Source organism: Scyliorhinus canicula, chromosome 18 (genome assembly GCF_902713615.1).
Source record: "Scyliorhinus canicula chromosome 18, sScyCan1.1, whole genome shotgun sequence".
In the NCBI taxonomy this organism is placed as follows: Eukaryota; Metazoa; Chordata; class Chondrichthyes; order Carcharhiniformes; family Scyliorhinidae; genus Scyliorhinus; species Scyliorhinus canicula.
The window spans coordinates 67,859,151-67,884,894 of NC_052163.1; the positions used below are offsets into that span (position 1 = coordinate 67,859,151).

At 47.4% G+C, this 25,744-nt stretch overlaps 1 protein-coding gene across 2 annotated transcripts in view; it reads left to right on the top strand.

Annotated features, from left to right (window-relative positions):
• LOC119953431 (WW domain-binding protein 2-like) overlaps positions 1 to 24,829 on the top strand; it is a 180,227-nt gene extending 155,398 nt beyond the window's left edge. Inside the window, exons 6-7 of one of the 2 annotated variants that reach the window (XM_038777707.1) lie at positions 711 to 781; positions 24,030 to 24,829. In XM_038777707.1, coding sequence (XP_038633635.1) covers positions 711 to 781; positions 24,030 to 24,158 — 200 coding nt within the window. In that variant the 3' untranslated portion in view covers positions 24,159 to 24,829. The remainder of the gene's footprint in view (positions 1 to 710; positions 782 to 24,029) is intronic. The other variant, XM_038777708.1, reaches the window with a different exon arrangement.
• Positions 24,830 to 25,744: the final 915 nt, after the last annotated feature.

Below are 25,744 nucleotides of genomic sequence, written 5' to 3' on the forward strand. Positions count from 1 at the left end.
GAGTGTCCAATTTATTTTTTCCAAATAAGGGGAAATTTAGCGTGGCCAATCCACCTACCCTGCACATCTTTGGGTTGTGGGGGCGAAACCCATGCAGCACGAGAAGAAAGTTCAAACTCCACACGAACAGTGACCCAGAGCCGGGATCGATCCTGGGACCTCGGCGCCCACCTTGCATCTCTGACGGTACAAAATTCCCTTTGTAGTGGTGTCCGGTCATGTGTTAAAGTCTCTGAGTGGGGCTTGAACTCGTTATTTTCTGGCCTTCAGAGGTGAGATTGATATCCACTGAACAGGCTAACGTCTGCTGTACAAGGTGCAAAATATCCAGTCTGATTCCCATTTTGTTTACTGAACTACTTGGGTAACAGCACAGACCCCACAATCAGTCTCTGGAGTTGGGAGGAAGAAATACCAGCCAGGTACCCTCAGTGTTTGGGCCTTGACAGAAAAAGTGGTCTCTTTGATGAGGTGTACTTTTTGTCTGTCTGAGAGGAGAGGGTCTGCCTGCCCCTGCCCCTGGGAAATCCCACTCTGACAGAATTCAGGGAGCTGGAGAGAAATAATTGCACGGTGAGGAAAAATATTTGGACCTTGTCACTGGAAAATGCTGCAGGTATTTGGTTGGGGTTGAAGCAGTTTTACTGCATTGCCTTGGAGGATTGCACCATTGACACATGGATAATATCTCCTTTGTTGTTTATTTTCAGCTGAGGAAAAGCCTGATGAAGAGGCTGGAAGTGCTCACAGAAGTCAGTCAGTCCCTAACAGTTCACCCAGGGTAAGGGACAGGGAGGAAGAAACATGTCTCTCTGATGCCAAATTTTGTTTTTTTAAATTTGGGGCCTTGCTAATCTCTTTCTCATCATCACAGTGTGGGATCCCTGCTGGATTGTTTGGTGGGGAATTAAGCACTTTGGCCTGGATTTTCACCATGACCGGGGAATTGAGTATAAGAATTGGCAAGTCATATTGCAGCTGTATAGAACCTGAGGCCACACTTGGAGTATAGTGATCAATTCTGGTCGCCAGACTACCAGAAGGATGTGGAGGCTTTGGAGAGGGTGCAGAATAGATTTACCAGGATGTTGCCTGGTATGGAGGGCATTAGCTGTGAGGAGCGGTTGAATAAACTCGGTTTGTTCTCACTAGAACATTGGAGGTTGAGGGGCGACTTGATAGAGGTCTACAAAATTATGAGGGGCATAGACAGAGTGGATAGTCAGAGGCTTTTTCCCAGGGTAGAGGGGTCAATTACTGGGGGGCATAGGTTTTAGGTGCGAGGGGCAAGTTTAGAGGAGATGTAAGAGGCAAGTTTTTTTTACACAGAGGGTAGTTGGTGCCTGGAACTCTCTGCCGGAGGAGGTGGTGGAAGCAGGGACTATAGTGACATTTAAGGGGCATCTTGACAAATACATGAATAGGATTGGAATAGAGGGATACGGACACAGGAAGTGTAGAAGATTTTAGTTTAGACGGCCAGCATGGTCGGCACGGGCTTGGAGGGCCGAAGGGCCTGTTCCTGTGCTGTACTTTTCTTTGTTCTTATGACAGAAATCCTCTCCATCATGGCGAAAACCCAGAAATGGATGAAAATTCTCCTGAACCCGCCGTTTCCCATCCTCGCAGGACTGGAGTTGGGTCAGGCTTCGCTTGTGCATGATTCAGGGAGGCAGCTGGCCATTTAAATCACCAGCTGCCATCACTGAAGTGCGATGTTGGAAGAACAGGAGTGTGGAATCCAGAGTGTGCAGATTAAAATAGGTAACAGGAGCTCTGAATTTGAGAGAGGTCTTTGGATAACCAGGGCCACTTCTTCGGAGAGGGCCCTGGGACACTTTGAGGGAGAGATAAGTTACCCTTTGGAATTGTTAAGTGAAAAGGTTCTGCACTTTTTACACACAATCATTGGAACTGTTGTGTGACAGGAAACTAGGCTGTCAAAGCTGTCCAAAGCTGGCTCTGTTGCTCAGCATCGGAGGGCAGAGTGCAGGAGAACAAAAGTTATAGGGGACTCTATAGTAAGGATCACAGATAGGCGCTTCTGTGGATGTGAAAGAGACTCTAGGATGGTGTGTTGCTTTCCTGCTTTCCTGAGAATCAGCTCATCCTCACCCTCGTGACGTGTGCTCTGTATATCACCTTCAGCTGTATCAGCCCCAACCTCGTGCACGAGGTGGAGGCATTCACTCTCCCGAGCACCTCACACCAGAACCCCTCCTCCATATCCTCTCCCAACTCTTCCTCCCACTTTGCTTTGATCCCTTCCAGTGGCGCCTTCTCCTCTTCCAAAATAGCCCCGTAAACCGCCGACACTACCCCCTTCTCCAGTCTCCCTGTCGTCAGCACCTCCTCGAGCAATGTGGAAGCCGGCTCCTCCGGGAAGTTCTGTATCTCCTTTCTGGCAAAATCTCAAACCTGCATGTATCTAAACATTTCCCCCTGCTCCAGCCCATACTTCGCTTCCAGCTCCTTCAATCCTGCAAACCGACCCAGAAGAAACAAATCTTTCAGTGTCTTAATCCCCTTCTCCTCCCATTTCCGAAAATTTCCATCCCACCTCCCTGGCTCAAATCTGTGGTTCCCCCGAATCGGCATTTCCCTTGACCCTGCCCCAAATTCTCAATGAAGCTATTATTACCGGACTCCCTGAGTACTTCTCCGGGGCTATCGGGAGCGGCACTGTTGCTAGTGCTTTCAATCCCGACCCCCTGCACAAACTATCCTCCATTCTGACCCACTGGGAATTAACCCCTCTTACCCAGCTCCGCACCTTCTCCATATTCGCCGCACAGTAGTAATACATCAGGTTAGAAAGACCCAAACCTCCTGCATGCCTTCCCCTCTGTAGTTGCACCTTTCTAACTCTGGCCACCTTCCCTCCCCATATGAATGACGTAATCCTTCCCTCAATCTCTCTGAAAAAAGCCTTTGGCAGGAAAATCGGTCGGCATTGAAAAATAAACAGAAATCGCGGCAACACGTTCATTTTAACCTCCTGTACCTGACCCGCCAGTGACAAAGGGAGACTGTCCCACCTTGCCAGATCAGCTTTCACTCCCTTCCAGACTAGAAATGTTGTACCTGCGGAGCCCCCCCCCCCCCACTCCCGGGTAACCTGCACCCTCAGGTACCGAAAGTGAGTCCTTGCCCTACGGAATGGCAGCCCCCCTCACCGCCACCCCTGCCTCCACCACTGGCCGAGACACCACAAAATACTCACTCTTGTTGAAATTTAGTTTGTATCCCGAGAAAGACCCAAACACTCGAAGCAGCTCCAATATTCCCCCAAGCGACACACTTGGTTCCGACATGTATAACAGCAAGTCATCGGCATACAAGGACACCCTTTGCTCTATTCCCCCCCACACTATTCCTTTCCATACCCCCGAACTTCTTAATGCGATGGCCAACGGCTCAATCGCGAGTGCAAACAGCAGGGGAGACATAGGACATCCCTGCCTAGTCCCACGGTGGAGAGAAAAGTATCTCGAGCTGATGTTGTTTGTGTGGACACTTGCCCTCGGCTCCTTATATAATAGCTTTACCCAGTTCACAAATCTTGGTCCAATCCCAAACGGCTCCAGAACTGCCATCAAGTACCCCCATTCTACCCAGTCAAATGCCTTCTGCTGAGAATGCAATGCAACAACCACCTCTGTTTCCTTCCCCTCTGCCGGTGCCATAACCACATTCAATAACCTTCTAATGTTTGAAAAGAGCTGCCTCCCTTTCACGAACCCCGTCTGATCTTCACCTATCACCTTCGGGAGGCACTCCTCCAGGCTACCCGCCAGTACCTTCGCCAATACTTTTACGTCCACATTCAGAAGTGATATGGGCCTATACGACGCACACTCTGTCGGATCCCTATCTTTTTTTAGCAACAGGGATTTCGATGCCTGCCCCAAGGTTTGTGGCAACACTCCCTTCCCTATCACCTCTTCAAACATCCCCACCATCAGGGGTGCCAGCTTATCCTTGAATTTTTTATAATATTCCACTGGAAACCCATCCGGCCCTGCCACCTTCCCTGACTGCATCCTCCCAATCGCATCCTTTATCTCCTGCTCCACTATCGCTCCTTCTAATGTAGCCCTGTCCCCCACCTCTAACCTCGGGTACTCCAACCCATCTAGAAATTCCTGAATCTCCCGGTCTCCCCCAGGTGGCCCTGACCTGTTCAACCTCTCATAAAATTCCTCAAAAACCTTGTTAATTAGATTTGAAGCCACCACCAACTTCCCTGCCCTATCCCTCACCTACACAATTTCCCTTGCCGCTGCTTCCCTCCGGAGCTGACCTGCTAACATACCTTATCTCCATGTTCGTAAACTGCACCCCTTGCTCGTCTCAGTTGGCGCACTGCCTTCCTGGTAGATAGCCGGTCAAAGCTCGCCTGTAGTCCCTTCCTCTTTTCCAGCTTTGCTGGGTCCCCATCCTCTGCATAACTCCTATCTACCTCCAACATCTCATCTATTACCCTCTGCCGCTCCAACCTCTCCCCTTTGTCCACCCTGGCCTTAAACAAAATCACCTCCTCCCCCATACCACCGCCTTTAGAGCCTCCCAGATGACCGCCTTCGACACCTCACCCGTACAGTTGAAACCTACATATTCCTAAATTACCTTTTTAATTTTGTCACAGAATACTTGGTACCCAAAAGTCCCACATCTAATTTCCACCCGGCCTCTGCGCTAACCCCTTCTCCAGCACCATATCCACCCAGTGCCGAGTATTCCGACCCCTTAACCCCAGTCAGCAAAGTCTTTACCACCACGAAAAAGTCGATCCGTGAATATACCTATGGACTGCTAAGGAAAACGAGTATTCCCGTTCCCTCGGGTGCAGAAACCTCCAAAGGGTCCACCCCTCCCATTTCCTCCATCAGCCCAGCTAACGCCTTCGCCCCCCTCTCCTGATGGGACCAGCGAGTGCGACCGTGACCTGTCCAACCTTGGCTCCTGCACCAAGTTCCAGTTCCCCCCCCCCCCCCACTATCAGTTTGTGTGTGTCCAAGGCGGGGATGGCCCCAAACACCTTCTTTGCGAATCCCACATCATCCCAATTGTAGCCGTATACACTTAACAGCGCCACTAACCTCCCCTCCAGTGCCGAAGCCAGACTTGTCCAACCTTTCTTTGCTTGGGGGTGCTACATTCTGCATTTTATTCCCCCTCCAGGGGCTGCTGAGCAAATCTCAGATAAACTTTCAAAACAAAGTTGAGAAAATAAATAGCTGCTGAGCAAAGCAATGTCATATCAATAAGTTATTAACAAAAATGACCCATGCATGTTCACTCTCTGTATTGCTCACTACAACACATGGCAGTCACCCCCCCCTCCCCACAACTTGACCTGGGCCTTGACAGCGTCTCCCAAGTGGGCTTCACAGTCAACCTCTCCTGCTTGCTCCCTGGGACCTCAATCCGTGTGCCCTGCTCTTGGGCTCCCCAGCCTCAAACTCACCACCGCTAGTTTTCACTGCTTCTCCAATCACCATTTGTTCCTCTCCCACATTTGCTGCTGACAATCTCACAAGTAAGAAAATGTAGGAGAGAAATGGAGGAGCAGTTCCAAACACCATCTTCTATTCCAAGTTAACTTTGACAGGAATTTTTAAAAGCAAGGTCTTGCGGACCATATCAGACTGAAAGGAAATTGAGTGAGGTGAATTATTTGGTAAGAATGCCCGATAGAAGGAAAACTCACCGAGTGTGTCATGTGAATATGCTTAAAAGCTATTTCAATGCCAGGAGCATCCGGAATAAGGTGGGTGAGCTTGCGGCATGGGTTGGGACCTGGGACTTCGATGTTGTGGCCATTTTGGAGACATGGATAGAGCAGGGCGAGGAATGGTTGTTGCAGGTTTAGATATTTCAGTAAGCTCAGGGAAGGTGGTAAGAGAGGGGGAGGGGTGGCATTGTTAGTCAAGGACAGTATTACGGTGGCTGAGAGGACATTTGATGAGGACTTGAATACTGAGGTAGTATGGGCTGAGTTAAGAAACAGGAAAGGAGAGGTCACCCTGTTGGGGGTTTTCTATAGGCCCCCGAAAAGTTCCAGAGATGCCGAGGAAAGGATTGCAAAGATGATTCTGGATAGGAGCGAAAGAAACAGGGTAGTTGTTATGGGGGACTTTAACTTTCCAAATATTGACTGGAAACACTGTAGTTCGAGTACTTTAGATGGGTCCGATTTTGTCCAATGTGTGCAGGAGGGTTTCCTGATGCAGTATGTAGATAGGCCAACAAGAAGCGAGGCCGTATTGGATTTGGTACTGGTTAATGAACCAGGACAGGTGTCAAATTTGGAGGTAGGTGAGCACTTTGGTGATAGTGACCACAATTCGATTACGTTTACTTTAGCGATGGAAAGGGATAGGTATATACCGCAAGGCAAGAGTCATATCTGGGGGAAAGGCAATTATGATGCGATGAGGCAAGACTTAGGATGCATCGGCTGGAGAAGAAAACTGCAGGGCATGGGCACAATGGAAATGTGGAGCATGTTCAAGGAACAGCTACTGCGTGTTCTTGATAAGTATGTACCTGTTAGGCAGGGAGGAAGTGGTCGAGCGAGGGAACCATGGTTTACTAAAGCAGTTGAAACACTTGTCAAAAGGAAGGAGGCTTATGTAAAGATGAGACGTGAAGGTTCAGTTAGGGCGCTTGAGAGTTACAAGTTAGCTAGGAAGGCCCTAAAGAGAGAGCTAAGAAGAGCCAGGTGAGGACATGAGAAGTCTTTGGCAGGTAGGATCAAGGATAACCCTAAAGCTTTCTATAGATATGTCAGGAATAAAAGAATGACTAAGGTAAGAGCAGGGCCAGTCAAGGACAGTAGTGGGAAGTTGTGCTTGGAGTCTGAGGAGATAGGTGCTAAACGAGTATTTTTTGTCTGTATTCACACAGGAAAAAGACAAAGTTGTTGTGGAGAATACTGAGATACAGGCTACTAGACTAGAAGGGCTTGAGGTTCATAAGGAGGAGGTGTTAGCGATTCTGGAACGTGTGAAAATAGATAAGTCCCCTGGGCCGGATGGGATTTATCCTAGGATTCTCTGGGAAGCTAGGGAGGAGATTGCTGAGCCTTTGGCTTTGATCTTTAAGTCATCTTTGTCTACAGAAATAGTGCCAGAAGACTGGAGGATAGCAAGGGGAGTAGAGATAACCCCGGTAACTATAGACCAGTGAGCCTTACTTCTGTTGTGGGAAAAGTCTTGGAAAGGTTTATAAGAGATAGGATGTATAGTCATCTGGAAAGGAATAATTTGATTAAAGATAGTCAACATGATTTTGTGAAGGGTAGGTCGTGCCTCACAAACCTCATTGAGTTCTTCGAGAAGGTGACCAAACAGGTGGATGAGGGTAAAGCAGTTGATGTGGTGTATATGGATTTCAGTAAAGCGTTTGATAAGGTTCCCCATGGTAGGCTGTTGCATAAAATACAGAGGCATGGGATTCGGGGTGATTTAGCAGTCTGGATCAGAAATTGGCTAGCTGATAGAAGACAAAGGGTGGTGGTTGATGGGAAATGTTCTGACTGGTGTCCAGTTATTAGTGGTGTACCACAAGGATCTGTTTTGGGGCCGCTGCTGTTTGTCATTTTTATAAATGACTTGGAGGAGGGCGTAGAAGGATGGGTGAGTAAATTAGCAGATGACACTAAAGTCGGTGGAGTTGTGGACAGTGCAGAAGGATGTTACAAGTTACAGAGGGACATAGATAAGCTGCCGAGCTGGGCTGACAGGTGGCAAATGGAGTTTAATGCAGAAAAGTGAGGTGATTCATTTTGGAAGGAATAACAGGTAGACAGAGTACTGGGCTAATGGTAAGATTCTTGGTAGTGTGGACGAGCAGAGAGATCTCGGTGTCCATGTCCATAGATCCCTGAAAGTTGCCACCCAGGTTGAGAGGGTTGTTAAGAAGGCGTACGGTGTATTAGCTTTTATTGGTAGAGGAATTGAGTTTCGGAGCCATGAGGTCATGTTGCAGTTGTACAAAACTCTGGTGCGCCCGCATTTGGAGTATTGCGTGCAGTTCTGGTCGCCGCATTATAGGAAGGATGTGGAAGCATTGGAAAGGGTACAGAGGAGATTTACAAGGCTGTTGCCTGGTATGGAGGGAACATCTTATGAGGAAAGGCTGAAGGACTTGAGGCTATTTTCGTTAGAGAGAAGAAGGTTAAGAGGTGACTTAATTGAGGCATACAAGATGATCAGAGGATTAGATAGGGTGGACATTGAGAGCCTTTTTCCTCGGATGGTGATGTCCAGTACTAGGGGACATAGCTTTAAATTGAGGGGAGATTCTTTACTCAGAGAGTAGTAAGGGCATGGAATGCCCTGCCTGCAACATTAGTGGACTCGCCATCATTAAACGCATTCAAATGGTCATTGGATAGGCATATGGACGATAAGGAAATAGTGTAGATAGGCTTTAGAGTGGTTTCACAGGTCAGCGCAACATCGAGGGCCGAAGGGCCTGTACTGCGCTGTTATGTTCTATGTTCTATTTTGAAAGGGAAGTTGAGCAAAAGGAGGAGGTTTTTGTGATTCTAACTCAGAATGAAGGACCAAATCTAGAGGAGACATTCCTCAAATTAAGTTGGATAACGTGGATGTTCTTGATAATTGGAATAAATTATTGAGTTACCTTCCAGAGGAACAGCGAACTGACCTGAAAGAGTTATTAATATCACATGGGCAGGTTTGTGGAAATAAGTTGGGAAGTACTAAAATGGTTGTAATTTTTTTTTAGAGAATTTGTTTCTATACATGGTATATTTACTGATGTACACATCGAGAAACCAAAAAGAAATAACAAAAACACTACATAACTAAAAAAATCAAGGGGTGGGAAAATAAAAACAGGGGAAGTGTATATACATAGAAGCAACGAAGAGCCAATTTTGTTACACATGTCATTGGGAGAGGCTTTCTCCCTCCCCTTTTTTAAAAAAAAGAAAATACAGACAGAACAAACTAAACAAAACTGGGTGGGCTGGTATGAATTGCTTCTCCTGGTCGATTTTTGCTGTTGTTGTATGTTTGCATCCGCCTCGGCCGTCTGTTGTTCCTTCCTCCTATACTTGCTTACTCTTTGTTGTGTTATGGGAGCGGCGTTTTGAGAACCCCAAAATGTATCATGGAGTTCAACCAACCTCTCCCTTTAATGTATTGTTGCTTTTGAAACACACTGCTTGTTCCCCAGGTGTGGTATGACAATTGTGGACACGTGGGTTTTTAAACACAAAACAATGTTTATTCCATGAATTCAACTTAAACTTTTAAAATAAACATTGGATCCCTTAACACCCCTTACTTCAAAGGTAACCCCGAAAATAAAACAACACTAAATAATCCCTCAAAATGTTCCTTCAAACCTCCAAAAGGTAACACCTTTTAACAGAAACACATCAGGTTAAAAACATTACTATTATGAGTTTAAATCACCCAAATGATTCAGAGATAGTCTTTCATGGCAGAGATCACAGCAAATCCAGCTCCCTGCAAAACACAGACACACCCAAGCTCTTTTCTCAAAACTCCTTTCAAAACAGCTCACAGCAAACCAGCCAGGCACATTTCAGCTGCTTTCTGAAACTGAAACTAAACACTGCAAAATGGCTAAGCTAAAAACCCAGCTCCACCCACACTCTGACATCACTTCAGTAATATGAGCTGCTACACTTTTAAAGGTACATTTCTTAAACATCCATTTCTTAAAGGTACTCTCACATGACACCTCCCCCAAGAAAAAAATATAAACCATCAACTTCAAGATGGTTTCATTTTTCACTTTTGCACCATCTACGACGAAATGTACACAGTAAATATACTTTTTGTTTCACAAAAGAAAACACATGCAAACAGGCATAATGATAAAGTCCATCTTTCCTATTCTTCTTCCTCCAACCGAAAATCCGTCCATTCATCACATTCACGACAAAGCATCGGCTATCACATTTTCCTGTCCTGCCACATGTACTATTTTAAAATGAAATGGCTGTCACAATAAACTCCAGCGAAACAGCCTTGCATTGTTATTCTGGAATCACTCCAAAAATGTCAAAGGGTTATGATCAGTATATATAATGGTGTCAGATGGAATTTGTTACCCTTCTTGAGCAAGTCCGTCAGTGGAGCGACCACACTGCTAAAATCTGGGACAAATTTCCGGTAAAATCCACTCATACCAAGAAACCGCATTATTTCCCGTCGTGTCGAGGGTATCGGAAACTTCCCAATAACTTTTGTTTTCACATCCCGTGGGACCATTCGACCCTGTCCTATTGTATTGCCAAGGAAAGTGACTTGGGCTTTTCCAAATTCACTTTTGGCTAGGTTTATCACCAAACCCGCCTCGTGAACATAGAACGATACAGCGCAGTACAGGCCCTTCGGCCCTCAATGTTGCACCGACATGGAAAAGACTAAAGGCCATCTAACCTACACTATGCCCTTATCATCCATATGCTTATCCAATAAACTTATAGAACATAGAACGAACAAATAAGTCGATCAAATAACTCCCTCAGATGTTTTAAATGTTCTTTCCATGTCTGGCTGAACACTACCAGATCGTCGATGTATACCGCACAATTGGGTAATCCTGAAACTACTGTATTAGTTAACTGTTGAAATGTTGCTGGGGCGTTTTTCATGCCAAATGGCATAACTTTGAACTAGTATCTGCCATCTGGAGTCACAAAAGCTGAAATTTCCTTTGCCCTTTCAGATAAAGATACTTGCCAGTAACCTTTCAGTAAATTCAATTTGGAAATAAAAGCGGATTGTCCCACTTTCTCAATGCAATCCTCCAAATGTGGGAAAGGGTAAGAGTCCGTTCTTGTAACGGCATTCACCTTTCGATAGTCCACACACAACCGTTGGGTACCGTCTGGTTTAGGTACCATCACTATGGGTGAGCTCCATTGGCTGCAATCCACTTCAATTATACCATTTATCAGCATACACTCAATCTCGCTGTTAAACTGTGCCAATTTTAAAGGATTAAGTCTACATGGATGTTGTTTGATAGGAACAGCATTTCCCACATCTACATCATGTATAGCCATTTTAGTACTTCCCAATTTATGTCTACAAACTTGCCCATGTTATATCAATAACTCTTTCAGGTCAGTTCGTTTTTCCTCTGGAAGGTAACTTAACAATTCATCCCAATTTTTAAGAACATCCTCATTTTCCAATTTAGTTTGAGGTATGTCAAATTCACAGTCATCTGGATTTGGTTGGTCACTTTGAGTTAGAATCATTAAAACTTCCTTTTTCTCTCCTTCCCTTTCAAAGTACCTTTTGAGCATATTCACATGACATACTCAGTAAGTCTTCGTTCTATCTGGTGTTTTTACCACATAATTCACCTCACTTAATTTCCTTTCAATCTGATACGGTCCACAAAACCTAGCTTTTAAAGGCTCACCTACCACTGGTAACAACACTAAAACTTTATCCCCACTGACAAAACTACGAACTTTGGATTTCTTGTCCCACTACCCATTTCATCACATTTTGTGCAACTTTCAAATGTTGTCTAGCCAATTCACCTGCTCTATTTAATCGTTCCCTAAAATTTGATACGTAATCCAATAGTGTAATTTCCGATTTCTCACACACCAATTTTTCCTTAATCAATATAAGTGGTCCTCTTACCTCATGACCAAAAATTAGTTCAAAAGGACTAGGTTTGGTAGACTCATTAGGTGCATCCCTAATTGCAAACAATACGAATGGAATTCTTTTATCCCAATCCTCTGGATAATCTTGACAATACGCCCTCAACATTGTCTTTAATGTCTGATGCCACCCAATTCTGGATCATACGCAGTTGATTTAAATTGTTTTATTCCGAAGCTATCCATAACTTCATTGAATAACTTTGAAGTAAAAGTCGATCCTTGATCCGATTGAATTTCTGTGGGTAGTCTATATCGAGTAAAGAATTTAAGTAACTCCTCCACAATCCTTTTAGCTGTAATATTACGTACTGGAATGGCCTCTGGAAACCTAGTAGACACATCCATTATAGTCAAAAGATATTGATTCCCACTTTTTGTTTTAGGAAGCGGTCCTAAACAATCGATTAGGACCCTTGTAAAAGGTTCCTCAAATGCTGGAATGGGTATTAAGGGCGCTGGTTTTATCACTGCTTGAGGTTTCCCTATCACTTGACATGTGTGACATGATTGACAAAATTTAACGACATCTTTATGTAGTCCAGGCCAATAAAAATGTTTCTGAATTTTAGCTTGAGTTTTCCTTATTTCCAAATGACCTCCCACTGGTACCTCATGTGCAACTCGCAACACCTCTTTTCTATACCCTACCAGCAATACTACTTAATGAACTTCTGCCCACTTTTCATCCGCCTGCAGGTCTCCATTTTCTCATCAAGACATCACTTTTACGGTAATAACACTCTGGTATACGCTCAGATTCCTCTTCCGTATATGCTTTCTGATATATCCGTTTTATTTCTACATCTTTCTGTTGTAACTCCGCCAATTTTCCTGAACTAAAAATATCCGCCTCATCCTCCACCTGTTCTTGTTCTTTTTCAACCATCTGATCAAAAATTGTTTCTGATAATTGCACTTCAACTTCAACTTCATTCTTTGATTTCTCCTCTTGTCTTAACCTGTGACTGTGCGACCGGGTTACAACACAATCCGGAAAAATCCCAGGATATTCGTCCTTCAACACTTCAGTTGTCTGATTTTCCACTTGCTTATCAACCACAGTAGGCATCACTCCCACCTACGATCCAGCTATATCATTACCCCACATAATCTGTATTCCTGGACAAGATAGTTTCTCTATTACTCTTACTACCACTTCACCACTTTTCACTGGACTTTCCAACCTTACCTTATATAATGGAACGGTACTTCTCTCACCCTGAATTCCACATATCACCACCTTTTCTGGCAACATTCTTCCCAAACTACATAATTCCTCATCTCTTCCCATTAAAGATTGACTAGCAGTTGCCTAGTTGTGTTTGTTGTGGTCATTGTCGCTTCCCGTGCTCTCCTCCCAGTTTGTGTTCCCTCGTCTTTCCTCCCTACTGGCTCCTCTCTATTATTCCTTGCCCCCTGTCCTTCCCTCGTCCCTGTCCCCCTCCCTCCCCTCCTCTCCCTCTCTGCAGCCCCCCTTTCTTTCCCACTTTGTTTGGCTATCCCCTCTTGCACTGTTTCCCTCCCCCCAATGAGTCGTCCTTCCCTCTCTTCTTTCATGTTTTGGCTCCTTTCTTGGCTCTCTTGGCTACTTGTTTATCTGTTTGTTTATTCGTTGGCCACGAGCAGGTCCAAAACAGTTGGTTGAATGGTGCTCATGTCCTGAGGAAGCCATTTTCTGACCCCCGGAAGGTGAATTTGATTTTATCCATTTGGAGAAATTCCGATAAGTCGGACAGCCAATCTGCAGCTTTAGGTGGTGCTGCTGACCGCCAGCCAAACAGGATTCTACGGCAGGCAATCAGGGAGGCAAAGGCAAGGGTGTCCGTCCTCCTCCCCATTAAGCGACCTGGACGGTCTGATACCCAGAAGACCTCCACTTCGGGCATGGATCCACCCTCATCCCCATCACTTTGGACATTGCCTCAAAGAAGGCTGTCCAGTATCTAGCAAGTCTGGGGCAAGACCAGAACATGTGGGCGTGGTTGGCCGGGCATCCTTGGCAGCGTTCACATCTGTCCTCCACCTCTGCGAAGAACCAATTCATTCGGGTTCTTGCTAGGTGGGCTATATATACCACCTTTAGTTTTTAAGCTGCAGGTATCTTGTTTAAAGTCCACCCAGCACTGCCCCTCCCCCTTGCGGGTTCACCGGGAAGATCCTGCTAATGTTGAGTTTGGAGCCCGAAAAGGAACCAGACTCTTTCAGGAGCGTGATGATTCCTTCCATGTCGCTTTTTGGGTCCGAGATGGAGAGGAGTAGGCCATCTGCATAGAGTGAAACTCTGTGCTCTCTGCCGCCCCTTTTGGATCCCCCTCCAGTTTTTTGCTGTTAGAATCATAGAATTTACAGTGCAGAAGGAGGCCATTCAGCCCATCGAGTCTGCACCGGGCCTTGGAAAGAGCGCCCCTCTTAAGCCCACGCCTCCACCCTATCCTTGTAACCCAGTAACCCCACCTAACCTTTTTGGACACTAAGGGAAATTTAGCATGGCCAATCGGCCTAACCTGCGCATCTTTGGTCTGTGGGAGGGAACCAGAGCACCCGGAGGAAACCCACGCTCACACGGGGAGAATGTGCAGACTCTGCACAGACAGTGACTTAAGTCGGGAATCGAACCTGGGATCCTGGAGCTGTGAAGCAAGTGTGCTAACCACTGTGCTATCGTGCTGCTCTGTTCTGAGAGCTAGTGCTTCGATCGCTAGGGCGAACAGCAGTGATTACAGCGGGCATCCCTGCCTGGTGCCCATGTGCAGCTGGAAGGACTGGGAGCTGGTGTTGTTTTTACCTACGCCTACCATGGGAGCGTTGTATAGGAGCTTTACCCAGGAGGTGAACCCTGATCCAAGCCCGAACTGCTCCAGTACCTCTATTTTAAAAAAAAAACTAAATTTAGAGTACTCGATTAATTTTTTCCAATTAAGAGGCAATTTAGCATGGCCAATTCACCTCCCCTGCAAATCTTTGGGTTGTGGAGGCGATACGCACGTAAACATGGGGAGAATGTGCAAACTCCACACGGACAGTGTGCTCCAGTACCTCCTTTGAGGCACTTCCATTCGACTCTGTCGAAGGCCTTTTCTGCATCCAGGGAGATGATCACCTCTGGGTGTTCTCTCCCCAGCTGAGGTCATGATCACGTTCCGCAGGCGCCTGATGTTCGATGTTAGCTGTCTACCTTTGACAAAGCCCGTCTGGTCCTCTGCGGCCACATCTGGAACGCAGTTCTCCAGCCTTTTGGCTAGGATCTTGGCCAGTAGTTTGGTGTCTACGTTTAGTAGCGAGATGGGTCTGTATGACCTGCACTCCGTTGGGCCTTTGTCTTTCCTAGGTATGATACGAGATTGCAGCCTGTGCTAGTGTAGGTGGCAATATGCTCTTGGCCAGCGAGTCGGTCAACATCTCCTGCAGATGCTGGGGGGCCAGTGCTGTCCCGGATTTTTTGTAGAAGAACCCGTCTGGTCCCGGAGCCTTCCCCGCCTGCATGGAGCTAATACTTTCCTGATCGCTCCTAGTTCTAGTGGTGCTTCCAAGCCCTTTTTTCTGTCTTCCCCACAACTGGCATGTCCAGTCCGTCGAGGAACTGTTTCACCCCAGAGCCCCCTGTTGGGGCTCTGAGGTATACAGCCCTCTGTAAAAAGCCTTGAAGGTTTTGTTGCCCTTTTCTGGGTCTGTTTCTAATCTGTCTCTGTTGTCTCCAATTTGTGGGATCTCTCTAGTGGGTGCCTGCTTTCTCAGCTGATGTGCCAACAGGTGGCTGGCTTTATCTCCGTTTTCGTCTTGGGTCCTCCATGCCTGGCAGAGTTTGTGCACTGCGTTCCTCATGGAGAGCATGTCAAAGACCATTTGTAGCTTTTTCCTCTCTTCCAGGAGCTCTACAGTCGGGGCCTCGGAGTATTTACGGTCAGCCTGCAGTATGGAGACGACCAACTGCTGCCTAGCCGCCCTTTCCACCCTGTCTCTTCTCGCTTTGAAGGCGATACCTTCTCCTCTGATCACGGCCTTTCCCCCCCCCTCCCCAGAATGTGGAGGGCAAGATCTCTCCGTTTTGGTTGTTTTTCGGAAACTCCGCTATGGCCTGTGATACCCTCTCGCTGAAAGCCATGTTGGTTTGTAGCGCAGTGTCCAACCTTCATGCGGGGCGTTGGGTCCTGCCCGTCTTCAACCTCGCATCGATGTAATGTGGAGCATTGTCAGAGATTACGATTGAGTATTCCGCTTTGACCAGCACTGGAAGCACCGATTTCCCCACCACAAAGAAGTTAATCCTGATGGATATGTTGTGCACTGGGCAGAAGAATGGAGACCTCTTTCTCCCCATGATCAGTCGGTGTGTCGCTATGTCGGGGGTTTCCACCACGGTCTTTTTAATGAATTTTGTGTCGTCCGAGTTGGGAGCGCACACGTTGACAAGTACTACCGGTGCCCCGTCTCGAGCCCCGCTGACCATGATGTACCATCCCCCTGGGTCCGTAACCGTCTTCGTCGTCTTAAACATAATTGATCAATATTACCACCCTGCTGATTCTCGTCCCGTAAACGAATGGTAGGTCTGTCCCACCCAGCCCTTCCTTACCCACAGTCAGTCCTGCTCTCTCAGGTGTGACTCCTGGAGGAAGATTATGTCGGCTTTCATGTTTCTTAGGTGGGTGAAGACTATGGATCTTTTCACTGGGCTGTTAAGTCCCCTGACATTCCAGGTGGCTATCCTGGTAGGGTTTTTCCCCCCCCGCTCCTGCGGGATTAACCATATTTACCTGGTGGACGCGCCCCTGCACTCTGGGCTTTCCCTTTGTCAGGGGGCTGTCCAAGATGGCTGATGTCACTGCTCTCCCCATGTTGTTGGGTCCCTGCGCTCTGGAACACCCAGCATGGCCACCAATAGTGCGTCTGCCATGTGGATCTGCACCTGTACTTCGGGGTCGCCCTTCGCCCAGAGACTGTACTGGGTGGTGACTTGCAGTGCTTCTCTGCTCGGCCCCTGGTTGCGGCCCTTTGTAGCCATATTGCCGCTATCGCACTGGTCCTATTTTTATCCCTCTGCCTTTGTCCCTCCCACCACCCCCCCCCAGTCCACCCTTCCTCTCCCTTATCCCCCCAGCTCCTATCCCTCTTTGCTCCCCATCTCCGCTCTGTGTTCCCCCACCTTGCCTGGCGCAGTCCCCCCTGTCGGGAGCGGGGGGGAGCGAGGTGCTGGGGGGGGTGGCGGGGGGAGCGAGGTGCTGGGGGGGTTGCGGCGGTGGGGGGGGAGTGAGGTGCTGGGGGGGTCGCGGTGGTGGGGGGAGCGAGGTTGGCGGCTGGCGGTGGGGGGAACGAGGTGCTGCACCCCACCCCCCCTCGCCTGCTTATCATTGTTGCTTGCCAGGGGCTCCTTATCGATTCCCCTGCTGGGTACAGCGTAACAAAGCATATGCCGTTCTTATGCAGGGCTGCTTTTGCCCTGTTGAACTCTGCCCGAGACCTAGCCAGGTCAGCCCCAATGTCCTGATATTGTCCTGGTATTTCTTTATTTCCTTTTTCTGTGTCCTTCCCAGCAACAGTTCTTGGACTGTCTGGCCCAGCACAGGATTCTTTCTCTGTCCTGGTATGGGTGCAGTTTGTCTATTACCGCTGTTCCCCAGCTTTGGGTTTCGGGCACAGCGACCAGGGTGCCCTGTCTATTTCTGGTGGGTTGGGGAAAGTTTCTCTTCCCACCAGGTTGCCTGGCATCTGGGCCACAAACCTTCGATTCCCTCTGGTAGACCCACAATCCGCAGGTTTTGCCTTCTTGAGCGGTTGTCCTGATCTTCTACTTTATCTTTCAGACTGCCCTGCGTCGCGACCAACCTCGGCACCTCTTTCTCCAGTGCCACGATCTGATCACTCCAGTCAGTTGAGGCCTTTTCCATGTCCTTGATGGTCGCACCTTGAGCTTCCAGTCTCTTCTCCGTTCTGCTCAGGGCGAGCTGCATTTGGACCAGAGTCTCAGCCACCGTGGCCTCTATGTCTGCTTTTACCTCTGCCTTTATCTCCTGTTGGTGCTCCCTCAGTGCCTTGGTGAAGGATGCCTTCCCTCTTCCCCCTGGTGTGGGGGGAGCTTATTCGTGTCTGCCTTGCTCCTTTTGCTGCGGTGAAACTTGCACCGTCTCGAGCGCTGGTTGGCTCATCTGAGTGTGGTCGTTCCTGGCCCCTTCCACTCCTGGTCTCTACTCGGCCTCTAATTTGGCTTTTTCCGGGCGTTTTTTCTTGTATTCCCCCTCTCTTTCTTCCTTCCTCTGACTTACTGAGGTTGTTGAATGAGTTACTGCGTCTTTTTTGGCACCTGACATGCGAATGCTCAGCACATCGTTGTCACTGGAAGCCCTAAAATGGTTATAGATAATAATAATAATCTTTATGTAAGGCTACAAGTAGGCTTGTACAAGTACAAGTAACACTGCAATCAAGTTACCGTGAAAAGCCCCGAGTCGCCACATTCCGGCGTCTGTTCAGATACATGGAGGGAGAATTTAGAATGTCCAATTCACCTGACAACACGCCTTTCGGGACTTGTGGGAGGAAACCGGAGCACCCAGAGGAAACTCACGCAGACACGGGGAGAACGTGCAGACTCCCCACAGTCAGTGACCCAAGCCGGGAATCATAGAACATAGAACATAGAACGATACAGCGCAGTACAGGCCCTTCGGCCCTCGATGTTGCACCGACATGGAAAAAAAAACTAAAGGCCATCTAACCTACACTATGCCCTTATCATCCATATGCTTGTCCAATAAATTTTTAAATGCCCTCAATGTTGGCGAGTTCACTACTGTTGCAGGTAGGGCATTCCACGGCCTCACCACTCTTTGCGTAAAAAACCCACCTCTGACCTCTGTCCTATATCTATTACCCCTCAATTTAAGGCTATGTCCCCTCGTGCTAGCCACCTCCATCCGCGGGAGAAGGCTCTCGCTGTCCACCCTATCTAACCCTCTGATCATTTTGTATGCCTCTATTAAGTCACCTCTTAACCTTCTTCTCTCTAACGAAAACAACCTCAAGTCCATCAGCCTTTCCTCATAAGATTTTCCCTCCATACCAGGCAACATCCTGGTAAATCTCCTCTGCACCCGTTCCAAAGCTTCCACGTCCTTCCTATAATGAGGCGACCAGAACTGTACGCAATACTCCAAATGCGGCCGTACCAGAGTTTGGTACAGCTGCATCATGACCTCATGGCTCCGGAACTCAATCCCTCTACCAATAAAGGCCAACACACCATAGGCCTTCTTCACAACCCTATCAACCTGGGTGGCAACTTTCAGGGATCTATGTACATGGACACCGAGATCCCTCTGCTCATCCACACTACCAAGAATTTTACCATTAGCCAAATATTCCGCATTCCTGTTATTCTTTCCAAAGTGAATCACCTCACACTTCTCCACATTAAACTCCATTTGCCACCTCTCAGCCCAGCTCTGCAGCTTATCTATGTCCCTCTGTAACCTGCAACATCCTTCCGCACTGTCTACAACTCCACCGACTTTAGTGTCGTCTGCAAATTTACTCACCCATCCTTCTGCGCCCTCCTCTAGGTCATTTATAAAAATGACAAACAGCAACGGCCCCAGAACAGATCCTTGTGGTACGCCACTCGTAACTGCACTCCATTCTGAACATTTCCCATCAACTAGCACTCTCTGTCTTCTTTCAACTAGCCAATTTCTGATCCACATCTCTAAATCACCCTCAATCCCCAGCCTCCGTATTTTCTGCAATAGCCGACCGTGGGGAACCTTATCAAACGCTTTACTGAAATCCATATACACCACATCAACTGCTCTACCCTCGTCTACCTGTTCAGTCACCTTCTCAAAGAACTCGATAAGGTTTGTGAGGCATGACCTACCCTTCACAAAACCATGCTGACTATCCCTAATCATATTATTCCTATCTAGATGATTATAAATCGTATCTTTTATAATCCTCTCCAAGACTTTACCCACCACAGACGTTAGGCTCACCGGCCTATAGTTACCGGGGTTATCTCTACTCCCCTTCTTGAACAAAGGGACCACATTTGCTATCCTCCAGTCCTCTGGCACTATTCCTGTAGCCAATGATGACCTAAAAATCAAAGCCAAAGGCTCAGCAATCTCTTCCCTGGCTTCCCAGAGAATCCTAGGATAAATCCCATCCGGCCCCGGGGACTTATCTATTTTCACCTTGTCCAGAATTGCCAACACTTCTTCCCTACGCACCTCAATGCCATCTATTCTAATAGCCTGGGTCTCAGCATTCTCCTCCACAATATTATCTTTTTCTTGAGTGAATACTGACGAAAAGTATTCATTTAGTATCTCGCTTATCTCCTCAGCCTCCACACACAACTTCCCACCACTGTCCTTGACTGGCCCTACTCTTACCCTAGTCATTCTTTTATTCCTGACATACCTATAGAAAGCTTTTGGGTTTTCCTTGATCCTACCTGCCAAAGACTTCTCATGTCCCCTCCTTGCTCGTCTCAGCTCTCTCTTTAGATCCTTCCTCGCTTCCTTGTAACTATCAAGCGCCCCAACTGAAACTTCACGCCTCATCTTCACATAGGCCTCCTTCTTCCTCTTAACAAGAGATTCCACTTCTTTGGTAAACCACGGTTCCCTCGCTCGACCCCTTCCTCCCTGCCTGACTGGTACGTACTTATCAAGAACATGCAATAGCTGTTCCTTGAACAAGCTCCACATATCCAGTGTGCCCAACCCTTGCAGCCTACTTCTCCAACCAACACATCCTAAGTCATGTCTAATGGCATCATAATTGCCCTTCCCCCAGCTATAACTCTTGCTCTGCGGGGTATACTTATCCCTTTCCATCACTAACGTAAAGGTCACCGAATTGTGGTCACTGTCTCCAAAGTGTTCACCTACCTCCAGATCTAACACCTGGCCTGGTTCATTACCCAAAACCAAATCCAAAGTGGCCTCACCTTATATAGGGTTTGCCCAACCCACCAGAAATAGACAGGGCACCCTGGTCGCTGTGGGGTGGGGGGGAGCGAGGTGTGGGGGGTTGGCGGCGGTGAGGGGGGGAGCAAGGTGCTGGGGGGGTTGCGGTGGTGGGAGGAGCGAGGTGCTGGGGGGTGGGGGGGAGCGAGGTGGGGGATGGCGGGCGGCGGTGGGGGGAACGAGGTGCTGCGCCCCACCCGCCCTTGTCGGCTCATCATTGTTGCTTGCCAGGGGCTCCTTATCGAACCTGGGATTATCATAGATTATCATAGAATTTACAGTGCAGAAGGAGGCCATTCAGCCCATCGAGTCTGCACCGGCTCTTGGAAAGAGCACCCTACCCAAGGTCAACACTCGCTCTCGAACGAGGTCACGATCTCCCGCGTGAAGTGGTCCCTCAGGAGGTGGCTAGCTGCTTGTTGCTCAGTGTGTGTGTGGGGGCGTGGCAGTGGTGGGAGCGAGGTGTGGGGGGGTGGCGGCGGTGAGGGGGGGAGCAAGGTGCTGGGGGGGTTGCGGTGGTGGGAGGAGCGAGGTGCTGGGGGGTGGGGGGGAGCGAGGTGTGGGGGGTTGGCGGCGGTGAGGGGGGGAGCAAGGTGCTGGGGGGGTTGCGGTGGTGGGAGGAGCGAGGTGCTGGGGGGTGGGGGGGAGCGAGGTGGGGGATGGCGGGCGGCGGTGGGGGGAACGAGGTGCTGCGCCCCACCCGCCCTTGTCGGCTCATCATTGTTGCTTGCCAGGGGCTCCTTATCGATTCCCCTGCTGGGTACAGCGTAACAAAGCATATGCCGTTCTTATGCAGGGCTGCTTTTGCCCTGTTGAGCTCTGCCCATCTCCTAGCCAGGTCAGCCCCAATGTCCTGGTATTTCCTTTTTCTGTGTTCCTTCCCAGCAACAGTTCTTGGACTGTCTGGCCCAGCGCAGCATTCTTTCTCTGTCCTGGTATGGGTGCAGTTTGTCTATTACCGCTGTTCCCCAGCTTTGGGTTTCGGGCACAGCGACCAGGGTGCCCTGTCTATTTCTGGTGGGTTGGGCAAACCCTATCCCCATAACCCAGTAACCCCACCCAACACTAAGGGCACTTTTGGACACCAAGGGCAATTTATCAGAGCCAATCCACCTAACCTGCACATCTTTGGACTGTGGGAGGAAACTGGAGCACCCGGAGGAAACCCACGCACACACTGGGAGGATGTACAGACTCCGCACAGACAGTGACCCAAGCTGGAATCGAACCTGGGACCCTGGAGCTGTGAAACAACAGTGCTAACCACTGTGCTACTGTGCTGCCCTACATGATGTAGATGTGGGAAATGCTGTTCCAATTAAACAACATCCATACAGAATTAACCATCTAAAATAAGCACAGGCAATTGAAGGTATGCTTGAAAATGGCAGAATTGAAGTGGGTTGCAGCGAGTGGAGCTTATCCATAGTGATGGTATGAAAATTGGACAGTGCCCAACGATTTTGTCTGTATTATAAAAAGGTTAATACAGTTGCAAAAACAGACTCTTATCCTAACCCATGGTTGAGAAGATGGGACAATCCGCTTTTATCTCCAAACTGGATTTACGCTAAGGTTACTGGCAGGTAACTTTGTCAGAAAAGACGAAAGAGATTTCAGCTTTTGTGACTCTAAATGGTTCATACCAATTCAAAGTTATGCCATTTGGCAAGAAAAACACCCTGGCCACATTTCAACGGTTAACTAACAAAGTCGTTTCAGGATTACCCAATTTTGCGGTGTAAATAGACGATCTGGTGATTTTTAGTCAGACATGGAAAGAATATTTGAAACATCTGTTGGAATTATTCGATCGACTTAAGGAGGCAGGTTTGGTGGTAAACCTAGCCAAAAGTGAGTTTGGAAAAGCCCAAGTCACGTTCCTTGGCCATACAATTCGACATGGGCAAATGGATGCCCACAGGATGTGAAAACAAAGGGTATTGGGGAGTTCCCAATGCCCTCGACACAAAGGGAAATAATGAGATATCTTGGGATGAGTGGTTTTTACCATAACTTTTAGCAGCATGGTTGCTCCACTGACGGACTTGCTGAAGCAGCGTAGTAAATTTCAGTGGACGACAGTGTCAACAGGCATTTGATGGCCTGAAGGCTGCGTTAACCACTGCTTCTGTGTTGGCCACCCTAAATTACACAAAACCATTCAACTATCAACGTGACTGTGATGTTGGCATAGGTGCTGTGCTCTTGCAAGAAGACGATAACGGACTAGAGTGGTCTATTTGGTATTTTTCCAAAAAATTTAATCATCACCAGTGGAAGTATTCAACAATTGAAAAGGACTTTGAGCTTGGTGCAGGCATTGTAACATTTTAACATTCATGTTACCAGCAATTCGTCTGAAGCAATTATATATATATATTGATCATCATCCATTGACCTTTTTGAGTAATTCAAAAAGAAAAATACCAAACTCTTTCAATGGAGTTTATGATTACAGCCATTTAATTTAAAACTTATACATGCAGCAGGATAAGAAAACATAGCCGATGCTTTGTCACGAATGTGATGAGGAGAAACAGATTCGATGGTGGAAGACAAAGAACTAAAATGGACTGTATTATTGTAAATATTTGCCTGTTTTGATGTTTTAAAATGTATGTATGTTTATTGTCAAATGTTAGGAATGGGCAAGTGAAAAGGTAAAAAATGAAACCATCTTTGAAGTTGCTGATTTATTTTTTTTCTTGGGGAGAGGTGTCATGTGAGTGTCCCTTTAAGAAAGTTTAGCCTCTTGTAGCACAATGAGTGGTTGTCAGGTGAGAGCATTTTTTTTTTTAGGTTATAGTTTCCAGAATTCAGTAGCAGGAGCCCATTGCTAGTAATTCAGGGGTTCAGTCTCCAGCTGTCAGCTGGAAGACTACGTGAGTTGGGAGGTTTCTAACTCCCAGCTAAGTTGGTTGTACAGAGGGACCCCTTGGCCTTGAGAGACCAGATGCTTCCTTGTAACACCGGGGAAGATCACCTAGCTCGCAGGGAAGCCTATCTACCTGAGTTCTCAACATGTCTTGGTCTGGTATGAGCCCTTCAATGCTTCCTGCTTCTAGCCATGTCCTTGGCACCTGGTCACCATGCCAAATTGCACGTGACCCCCACACCGGCTCAAAAGAATAAGTTTATATCGGGATATATTGGGAAGGCAGCAGAGTGGGTAAGCCTTGTTTTAACTGCCCCTCCATCCTGCTACCACCTCTGCCCTGTTTCCACCAGACCTGGCATGAGGGGTGATGGGGGAATTACGATTGAGAGCCATGGCTTCTGTACACACCCCTCCTTATTCTTAAAACTGTTTCCACAAGTATTTACGATTCTAATTTCCTGTTCTCTGCCCTTCCAAACAGGACCAACCCCCTCCTTACACTCCACGTGCTGAGAGCCAAGGACAGCAGAGAGACCAGCCTCCCAGTAATTGGAATCAACAGCTACCCCATACCTCACCCTTCCATGCTGCTCCTGACTCATCTCATTAGCTGGTGAACTGAAGATATGTATTCCTTTGATGGAGAAATCGACACTAGCTCACAGCATCTCAGCTTTGTCGTCTCGCTGTAGTACCTCCACAAGACGCATGCTTGGCATTCCCCCTCCCACCAACATCCACTTGGGTACTCAAGCAACCATTAACCTCAGCAACCTTTCTTTGGGCAATGAAAACCGAGCAAAGTGACGGAAAGCAAATCTATTTCAGGAGATGCAGACCATTGATTGATTGTTTTAGCAAGGGGTAAATATTTATTTTACCTCTCCCACTGCTGACCTTCCACCCCTCAGTAGCACACATTTTGAATTCCCCCAATAACCTGCCTTGCCACAAAGAGCTCTGCACTAGGGATCACTTAAAAAGAGATTTATGCCTGCACCTGCATAGACTAATATTGCTGACTACCACCTCCCTTCTGTCTGGATGTCGAGTTCCTTTCACCTACAAATATTATGATCTGTAGCTTTGTAATTATGTATCAACCACACTAACAATTGCTTTAGATATTGGCTTCCAACTGTCAACATTTCCAGGAAATTCCTTTATTTTACCAGAGATGCTCGCTGTTTATTTAGATTTGCTTAGAGGCTGTGTTGAGATGATGGCAATAAAGCCCAAGTTCAGGGTATAAGTCTGCACAAGTTGCTTAGACTTCAGTAAGAGCGTGCAGTCTGAATATTGTTGTTATCTCCAGGTCACTCTGCCTGACCACTGATGATCATCCTTGCCTGAGAGTGTGTGTGCTGTGGTGAAAGTCAAATTACTGTAGTAAAGGAAGACTTTACATTTGTGTATCACCTTTCACAACCTCTGGACAACCCAAAGCATTGCACAGCCAATGAACTACATTTCAAGTGTATTCACTATTATAATGTAGGAATCCTAACCGCCACATTGTCCATGATAAGCACCCACAAATGACGAGGAAATCTGGTCTCGAGATGTTAGTTGAGTTATAAATTTTGCGAGTTCACCCAAAACTCTACCGCTGTTCTTTGAAATATGCTGTGGGATCCTTTACACCGCATCAGAGTTTGACATCTTGCCCGAACTGGGTGACAACCTGCTTCACCCAGACTGTACTTCAGGGGAGTGGGCCTATGCTGCTCGGCCTCTTACAGAGCCATGTGCAGAGCAGCAGATCTTCTGCTCACCTCCAATCTTCAAAGACTGCTGTGGGATGTTATGTAACAATGCAGCATCCACAGTGTGCAAATGGTGAATACATTATTTTCCATCTGTGTTATAGGTGGGGTGCACATACGGAAAAGACCTTGGTATCAGGGCATTCTATACAAAAGTAAGGTCACAATGTTCAATTCAACACCAGTAGGTGTTGGAGATCTGGGCAGGCACCTATTACAGAAGGGATATTGGAGTCTTGAAAAGGGGATAGGTATTATTTGCTAGGTTGATAGCAGGGTTATAGTTGAGAAGAAAGGCTTTTAATAATTGTTTTTTTTTCCACAAGAGCAGAAAGATAGAAAATATGAAGAAACTTGGGAAGGTAAACAGCAAAAGCTTGCTTCATGGATCAGTAACACAAGGTTGCAAACTAAACAATATCAATATAAG